Source organism: Accipiter gentilis, chromosome 7 (genome assembly GCF_929443795.1).
Source record: "Accipiter gentilis chromosome 7, bAccGen1.1, whole genome shotgun sequence".
Classification (NCBI taxonomy): Eukaryota; Metazoa; Chordata; class Aves; order Accipitriformes; family Accipitridae; genus Astur; species Astur gentilis.
Window position 1 is genome coordinate 30,875,291 of NC_064886.1, and position 9,597 is coordinate 30,884,887.

At 37.3% G+C, this 9,597-nt stretch overlaps 1 protein-coding gene across 3 annotated transcripts in view; it reads left to right on the top strand.

Annotated features, from left to right (window-relative positions):
* The window catches only part of URI1 (URI1 prefoldin like chaperone), a 42,980-nt gene extending 33,737 nt beyond the window's left edge, over positions 1-9,243 (top strand). For all 3 annotated transcript variants that reach the window (XM_049806668.1, XM_049806669.1, XM_049806670.1), the window contains 5 exons: positions 2,418-2,598; positions 3,183-3,450; positions 4,019-4,161; positions 5,838-6,096; positions 8,433-9,243. In XM_049806668.1, the coding sequence (XP_049662625.1) occupies positions 2,418-2,598; positions 3,183-3,450; positions 4,019-4,161; positions 5,838-6,096; positions 8,433-8,621 (1,040 nt within the window). In that variant the 3' untranslated portion in view covers positions 8,622-9,243. The remainder of the gene's footprint in view (positions 1-2,417; positions 2,599-3,182; positions 3,451-4,018; positions 4,162-5,837; positions 6,097-8,432) is intronic.
* The last annotated feature ends 354 nt before the right edge of the window (positions 9,244-9,597 follow it).

The window sequence follows — 9,597 nt, forward strand, 5'->3', positions numbered from 1 at the left end:
TCTTGAAGTGGTGCTTGATAGGTAAGACTCAGGCAAAGTTGGAGGAAGAAGTAATTTTACAGTCTGAAAATAGGAGCACTTGGACATTTTGACAAGGAGGAGTAGTTTGTGATTTACAGAGGGCTAAGCCGGGCAGTTCACCATTATGTTTTTCTGGAATAAATCACAATATTCTTTATATGCCAAGGCTGACTAAGGGGGTGTCTCTACTATGGGTAGATGTTGTTGCAAAATAGGAGGAGTAACGTTCTGGGAAATGCATCCCATTGTAACGGTGTTAATACAGCAGCATGCTGTGGATGCCAGGTCAACCTTTGTGCAGCTTTATTGTATCCTAAACTTTCATCATCATTATTGTCCTCTGAAATCATCTTAATTTTTGCTGAAAATCTGTAAGTGGGAATTATGTACGTTTTCTATCAGCACCAATCTGTACTGAGAGAGAGAGAGAGAAGTAGTTAAAAGAACAACTTGGTGATTATTTTGAGGCAGCCTGGTCTTCATCAGCCTAGGAATTGGCTAGGTTTTGTTCACATGGAAATGGACTGTATCTCTGAGGAAGACAAAAACAAGTATCTTGAGCATCTCATTAGTTTATTGCTGACTCTCCATTTTTCTGGATTTTACTATTTCACTTTTTTTGGTTAGTGTATGAAGTTAGTGGTCATGCTTTGTAGTAGCAGTGAGCACAGTGGATACTGGCGCAGCAAGTGGTTATCCTCTGTCGTCTTTGAGATGTGACCTGGTTTCCTAACTGACAGAAGTTCTGTTAGAATTAGGAGGGAAAACCACTGGTATGTTGAAGTGCTTGCTGGTGTTCAGGAAGCCATGTGCTTACCTTGGTAGTGAATTCAGTAGTTAATACTGAGGGATAACAGAAAGAAGTGGGAGGGCACAATCTGAAAATCAAATTGAAATAGATTGTTAACTAATCCTTCCAAATTTTATTTATTAATTTTTGTAATTATACCAAATGAAATCTTCACAAGCTACTCTGATTGCTTGGCTTAATATTCAAATCTCAATAAAATACATTTCAGCCTTTTCTTAATGAGATGATGAAAAATGCTATCCCGTGGAAGAGTGGGGGGGACACATTCCAACATCACTTACAGTCACCTGTTTGCTTTTTAATGTTGCTATTGAATTTGTATTTAACTCAGGATTAAAGTATAAGCTGACGTATTTGAATAAGGATATCTTTAAGCCATGAGTTCTTAAATTAAAAGAAAAAAAGGGCACACGATTAATAGAAAGAGATCTTAAAACTTAAAGGATGCTGAATAACAAAGACATTGTATGTTACTGTTGATCAGATGCACAAAGCAGAGTTTCATAAAGACCCATAGAGATACTGGAGTCCCACTGTACAGACAAAATGTTGGGTGTACTTGTGGCAGTGATGGAAGGGGAAGGGTCCTCACTACTGTAAAGAGATGCAGGTGCTGTGTGGGGGGTTGCTGATGGGCAGAGAGCGGGCAACTTCCCTTGGGAACCTGCCTGGGACCACGCAGAAACAGATGATGCCCTGGGAGCTGCCGGTCTCGGGGAGAAGGGGGATTTAAAGAAGCAGTCCTGCCCTTCACACGGACAGGGCTAGAGCATTAGTATTGTTGGCAGGCAGTTTGCTCCCTATGTGCTAGACAGCACTCAAACCAGTAAAAAGTATTCCCCATCCTCAATGGACACACAATTTTACTAGGTAGCAAAGCTTTTAAATGCCAGCAAGAACTTGTCGGTGACTACCATTTATTCACAAGTGTATATCTCAGGTCACCTCTGAAGCTTTAAAGGGGTTTATATTTATTATTTCTGAGAGGCAGGTTATTGTATGCTTTTCAAAGTGGGTCTTTTTCACCGAAATAAATGATTCATAATGACTGGATTTTGGTCAGATTTTCCAGATGGCTCTGGAGAACTTTTTTAATGATTCCATTGTAAATTTTAAAAAATAGAACCCAAACCAAAAAGACTCTGCTCTTTAAACATAGGTGACTTTGTCCAAAATGAGCTGAAGTACAAAGTTTGTTTTCCCAGTTAATAAAATGTGCCGTTAATGGGACGGTGAGCAAATGTCGCATTCACATGTTGGTATCTATCAGGGCAAATCAAAGTCTACTGTTCGGCACAAGAGGTAAAAACCCCCACATTGCAATAAAACTGTCATAGGATCGGTGTCTCCTGCTTTGTAAATAAACATCTCTGCTTTGCCTTGGTATTTCTGTAACATCCGGAGACTATTATCCTGTGCTGGTGCTCTGGTTCATTGACAGTTTCACTTAAACAGTTAAACAGTAATTTGAAATGGAAAATGTTTTGCCCATATTCCTTAATTCCTTTGTGTCCCCCCCCCAATGTTTTTTGTTGGTTTTTTTGTCAGTTGTTTTAGTAATTGCATCTTATTTTTTGTTACACAGGAAAATACCGAACTGCTCACAAACCTCATTCAAAGCCAAAAGTATCAAATGCTTTTGAGGTAGATTTTCCAGCAAATGGAAGTGATACAAAATCAATGGGCCGTTTTCAGTCAGAGGAGGAACTGTGGGCCCGCTTAGAAGAACTTGAGAGGCAAGAAGAGATACATGGTGAACTTGACAGGTATAGTACTGCTGTAGCACAGTCAGGTTCAGCATTCAGAAAGCTACAGGTGTGTGATTCTGCTTGTACACAAAGGATCTCGCTGTAAGTGCAAATAGCTGACTAGACTGATGCAGTTAAAATTATAGTAGGTGGAAGAAAGGTGGAACATGAACAAAGTGTGCACCGCAAGGCCAAAGGTGCTAAAATCTGCCTCTGTGCAACCACAGCAGTCTAGCACTACAGTATTTTTTCTTTCAGATGATAGGAAAGGGGGAAGTAAAATCCATTTCCCACAGGCTAGGAAAATCTGTCGTTTACAATGTAGGAATTACACATTTAGCATTTAATGACATCCTTAGATCTATTCTGATCCTAAAGCAATACATATGTCATTAGCCAGAATGTCACAGTTTTGGTATTTCCAGTTGACACAGAAAGTACATAGTTATTCTTACAGAGTATAAGAAAGGTTCCACAATCTGGCTTAAAATATAGTACCTGGGTAAAGAAAATTATGTACAGGCTTGTTCATTATTTTGTATGCCTGTGTCTCTCAAGAGTATGAATTGCCTCAGTTCACTTAGATATTTTTCATTTCATAGGATGCCTGATACAGTTGAGACAAATGGAGAAGATACAACCTCTTCCGAAGAGGAGAAAGACGATAAGAGGACAGATCTGAATGGGACGTATAGAGCAGAAGACTGTATTACTCAGGGCAACTTCCATAAAGAAGTAACAAATTCAGACTTGTTTCGTGTCCAAGTTAATGGCTCTACTTACTATCACAGTGATGATGAAGATGACATAGATGTTGGAGATAACTCTGTTCCAACTATTTTTTTCTCTCACACTGTTGAACCTAAAAGGGTTCGTACTTCATTATTTTTATCTTTCTCTCAAGAGATTGCATAAAACATATACTCCATATCTAAAATAGAAAATTTTAGATAATGTAGAATGCTAACTGTAGGTGACATTTATTTGCATTTTTTTCAAATGCTTGAAAGCCACTGTTTAAATCCTGCAGTTTCAAATATGGTATTAAAAAAATGATCTTCAAATGTATACCCTGCTGTTCTGGCTTCCAACTGTTGTAAAAGGTAGTGTCCTGTCCAGGAGTTTTTAAAATTACTTTTTACTTGACTTGAAATTGACTGTTGAACAGCTCAGCTGTTGAGCAGAATTTGAATAAGCAGATTGTCATATGTTATATGCAAACTCTATGCACATAAGTGCAAAGAAATGCCCCAGCCTAGTGCAAGTGTAAAGAATAAACAGTTCACACTATGAATGTTACCATTCATACATTCATTCAACTTGTCTATGCTTTGTAGTCTGCAACTGCTTGCATAGGAGAATGTCAGAAGTCAGTTGATCTGCAGCCTGGTGATTGTTGATTTTATGGTCTAGACCATCATTTGTGTTCAATTTTCAGGTAAGAATAAACACAGGAAAAAATACTACTTTGAAATTCAGTGAAAAGAAAGAAGAGGCCAAGCGTAAAAGGAAGAACAGCAATGGCAATGGCCATGCAACTCCAGAACTGCCTAACATCAAAACCCCAGCAGACATTTACCGGTGTGTAATTTATAGCATTGGCACGTGAACTTTCCCCTTAGCAGACCTTCTCTTTTCATTTCTGTTCACCTATAGTATGAAACTGAGCCTGCTATTTCCTGAAAGAAACAGCTGGAACTAAATTTACTACTTAAAAATGAAAGTTTGTGGCTTCTGCGTGGTTGCCGTGCTTTCATATCCATAAAACATTTCTGAGCTTAAAATTTCCTTTTCCAACTAGCAATTCGTCATCTATCTACTTTTTCAGAGCTTCTGAAATTGAGGTAAATTTGCCAGTACATATCATCTACATAAAGGGATACAGCACTTTATTGGTTAATTCCATGTCATTTGCTTCTGTGTTTGTTTTCAAACATAACTGACCAGGTCTATCACTTGTAATACTCCTCTTTTCCCAGTTACTAATTGTTGTTTCTTGTCTCTTCCTTCCAGTATCTTCAGAATATACTCAGGTCTTTGCGTAGTTTCTCTTGCATTCTCTCCCCCTGACTTTAGTCCGTCACTGTCTCTATTCTTCATAAAAAGAAGAGCTCACCTGTAGAACACCCACATTCAGAGAGCTTGAAAACCAGTGTTGGGCTTAGGGGACTGTGTAAAATACTAAACTATGGTGACGGGAGAGTTAAAACAAGTATTTAGGTTTGTAAAGATGAGCACAGACACCTATTAGATTAGTTGATTAAGTGCTTGTGAAAATCATACTGCATTTGTATGTCAGTGTATTCAGGCACCTAAATATCTTAAAAAATGTGTCACAAAGTGTGAAAAGTTAAAACCCATCCTGTAATTACAGTTGCTGGGGCTGAAGATGAGGTAAAGGATTCTTTCATGGTGCTCTCCCTGAGCTCTGCAGAGGAACTCCATCTTCTGTAGAGATATGCAAGTGTTCCCATGAGTGCCTGATGAATAAAGCTGTTAAGAAACAAGTAACGCCCTTAAAACCCATCCAGTCATTGGGCTTCTCTTTCATGAGTTTGATAAAATTGGCACTGTCTTCTAGTGCTACTCTTTCTCCTTCACTCACCCTTGACTTCTTTAAGTCATAGAGATGGAGTACAAACTGTAGGAAGAGGCTTCTTTATCTGTTTACAGTCTGTTAATACTTGAAAAGTGTCTTTGTGTTGATCTTATCTTAAAAGCTGATTTTTTTAATTTTTTTTTTCTTTTTTTTTTTTTTTTTTTTAACTGAAAGTAGAAGATTATGGCACTTGTCAGGAAAAAGCTTCATCCTTTCTGTGTGCAATGAATGTTTCAAGTATTTGTTTTTATATTCTACATTTGACAAGGACTTCATTCTAGAAAACCTTCCATCATTGTGATCTTCTGTTTCTCTTCACAGAAACAACCCTGGCAATCACTTAGTTTACCTTTTTTCTAACTTTTTGTAACTCACACTGTTCTGTTTTCTAACACTTTTCGAAGAGCTATACGTTTTCTGCTGAATAAAGTGTACCAACTTAATGCTTGAATAAAGGGCATAACAGTGTTTGCTCTGCAGAATTGATTCTTGTACGTTGGTAAATAAAATGCCTCTAAAGGTACAGTATTGTAATTCTGCAGCAAAAAAGTTGGAAAAGCACATCATAATTAATTTGTGCAAAAGACAAAGCAAGATCACTGTAAATTTGTCATCTGATCCTGAAATGGTTTATTAAAGCTAACATTTTCCTTTATAGAGTCTTTGTTGATGTTGTGAATGGAGAATATGTCCCTCGTAAATCAATTTTGAAGTCTCGAAGCAGAGAGAACAGTGTTTGTAGCGATACCAGTGAGAACAGTGCTGCTGAGTTTGATGACAGACGAGGAGTTCAGAGGAGTATTAGCTGTGATGAAGCTACTCAGAGCGACAACAGCGAAGGCATACTGGAGGAAGAGGAGGAGGAGGGGCAGCAGGAGCTACCGAAAAAGCTTCCTCCCTCTTCAGGGACAACCGAGGTACAGGTTTTTAATTAATTATTGATTGTTGGCAGGGATAAAAACGAGATGCCAATGACTGTAGTTGCCTATACCATCAGTTTGATTTCGTTAAAATAATTTTCTAACTCCTACCTAGTTTACTTCAGGACATTATCAGGTGACAAGCTTCTGTCGTACGCATCCAAAGGGCAGAGGGGAGGAGGCTAGTCAGCTGGCTTCCCCGAGACCTGAAGCTGTTCTGTAAAGATCTGACAAAGTAGCCTCTTGCTGGTGTTACTGAAACCAGCATCATGGCTACTGGGTCATCCTGAAAATTTCACTGCAGGATGTACAGCAGGATTTAAAAAAAAAAAAAAGAAAAAAAAAAAAGAGTGAGAGAAAAATCTGGGCTTCATAGTTGATGAGAGGGAAGAGTTGATTCTTTGTAACCTGTGTTGCACAGCGACTAGACAGCTAGTTTCCAGCTTGTATTTTTAACTTTTAAAATGCACAAATACCAGCTGAGTTATTATTTGGACTTACCAAAGGCAGAGGAATTGCCCTGTGGAAAGAAGCATTACACCTCTACTCATCCTGTTCCAGACTAGGGCCCTTAGTGATCCCATACAAATCTATTTTCACACATTTGGAAAGTTCAGGACTTCAGCATAAAAGAAAGAGACTGTACGACATAAAGGAAAATGTACAGTTGCTTAGTGACTGGATGAGTACAGGAATTAAATGTAGCCGCCGCTCTGAAATTCGTGGCATAGAGTATTCTTCGTTTTTATTTTGTAAGAACTTAACACTAATTTTTTCAAACTAGATGAAACTGAGTTTTCAGTAGTTCCCAGGGCAATAGGCAAGTTCAACGAAAACACTGTTTTTAGAAAAAATTATTTTTGACAAGAAATGAATTCCTCATAAAAGCTATTGTTTATCATAATTTTTCATACAAACAAATCCAGGCAGAATGTGAAGATTCATGGTGGAAGATCCATCTGTAGAGTTAGCATTTCACATATACTTTCTGGAATGTATTTGCTATATTTTTCTAAAACATCTAAGCACACTTTAGATGTTACCCTTTAGTCCATTTTCTGAATATGGCATGATGATTCTCTACAATATAATGTATTTTCTAAGTAACTGAAGGAGAGTAAGCAAAATACTCCAGTTAGACATGCCTTCTTAGATGCTGCTGTTTTGCTTTTGGTTGTTTTTGTGGGTGTTTGAAATACACTATTTCTCCATTACTATTTGCAACACACTAACTTTTTTTCCTTTTTGTTTCTAATTTTACCACGATCTGCTTAGGTTGTATTTTGCTTACCTGTTCTTGAAAATGAGCGTATTGTTAAGAAAAACACAGTTGTGTACAGGCACGGCTTTAGGCATACTTTGGCTATTGGAGCAGAAAACAAAAAAACGCTGCTTTTTTTGCAGGTCCTGCAAGAAAAGAATGGCTGGTTTGTTTTGCTTTGTTTTTCTTGGTAACTGAGTTATGAAAAAGCAGAACTAAGCATAGTTAATAAATCTGGTGTGCATTCCTTTGTGCCCAGTGTGAGCATCAAACCTTGGATGTAAACTGCTTCCCTTTGTCCTTAGGCATTCTGAATTTTCTGTTTTCAATACATAGCAGGGTGATCTGTTCTTAAAAATGTTTATGAAAAGTAGTTCTGAGCTGTTTTTTTCCCAATGTTTTCCAAGAATTATGGTCATTTCTTAGCTAAGTTAAAAAGGATTAAGTCATATAATCGGCTGCATATAAATTACCATTTTTAAACATTAAATGTTTTTATTAGACCTTTTATAGAGAGAAATAGTTGGAAGCAAGTTTGCCGTTCTCTTAAGTGTAAATTGCTTTCACCATTTTTTGATCATATTTGGTAAGGAGAAAAGAACAAACAAAATATGTGCTTGCCAATTTGTATGCAGTGTGTCAGCTTGATGCAATTAGAAGATACTAAGTCATAAAATATGACGTATGATGGAAATGCTGACATACTCCAACTTTACAAAATCTCTCAATTTCTCATCCAAAATGAAACTATATATTACATCAGCTGTTTTATTTCTTGAGCATTTGTCAGTGAGGAAGCAAATTTTTAGATCATTTATACAGTAGGAATGAGATTAAGTAGTACTTTTAAGACACTGTCTTTCATTCAGTCATCTTTGAACAAGCTGTATTTTGAGGTTAATTACAATTTGGTTACTTATGCAAGGAACAATCATTGATTTAAAGATATTTCTTTACTTTTGATTAAGAGAAATAACAATCCTAATCAGGCTAATATAGGGTAATGACCTTATGGGCATAGCTTCACATTTGCATTTTATTAGCTCATTTTGAGTATTCTTTTCTGCTGTAGGCATTTTCCGGAACTGTTATAGAAAAGGAGCCTTTGTCTCCCTCCTTAATACCACACCCAGTCATTGCTCACCCAGTCCTGCCTACCATTCTGGAGCGAAAATCAGAGGAAGTTTTGTCCGAAGCATCAGAAGAAACTACAAAGAGGATTTCAAAATTCAAAGCTGCCAGAATGCAACAGACTAACTAGGTCCTGCCTAGCCAGCCGAAGTTGGAGTACTCATGCCTAGTTTCACATTTGTTGAGATTATGTAAAACTATATGCGTTACACCTAGTTAGTTAAGAGGGTGTCCTATGTTAATTTGGCATTGGTTATCTTTTGAACGTTTATTGGCGACATTAAAAAAAAAAAAAGTTCAGTGTTTGAACACTTGAGTATTCACCTTTGTCGATTTCCCTGTGTGCTGTCAGCACCTTTGTATATGTTTGCCTTATGATAGCAGCACTTGGGTTCTTTTTCAAAAACTGTTCCTTACATACATTGTTTTTTGTGTTTAAACCTAAATACAGGCAGTTTTGTGCCAGCTGTGATGTTCTACATACCATATGGGCTATTTTAAGGAAACTTTTCACATTTCAAATAGATTCACCAATTATATTGCATTACTTGCTTTAGCATTTTAAGACACACTTGTATTCACATTGCTGTAGGTTTTGCAACTAGGTGTCTGCTGAAAGTTTTTTCCTTCTTTCAAACCTCTCTGATATCTCACTGTACAGATCTATAAAACGCTGGGTTCATGTACATTGCAGGGAAGTTTCTTTGATGGAAAAGGGTATTTTGTAAAATTAAATTTTCAGTAAAAAAGCTGTGAAAGTTGTGTGTTTTTTCTTGCTTTACTACTAATTTGGAAACAACATGGAGAGGTTTCTATTCTGAACTTGTGTTTCTAGCTTGAAGTGTTTACTACCACATGGACATAAAAGCAGTCCATTCTCTTGTGCCATTGTGTTTTAACCTCCTGCTAATGAATGTCCATGGAAATTGAATGCTCTTAAGGAGAGAAGCATAAACTCAGACTCTGATTACAAAATCTCCTAGTTCTTTTGTGTACTCAGAAAACATTGTAATTGTCTTGGGAATGCCCAGAGGGAGTCAGCACTAAGGAAAAATGTCTTAATGCTTCAACTTTATTTCAAAATGCAACAGCACTGCAGCACTCGG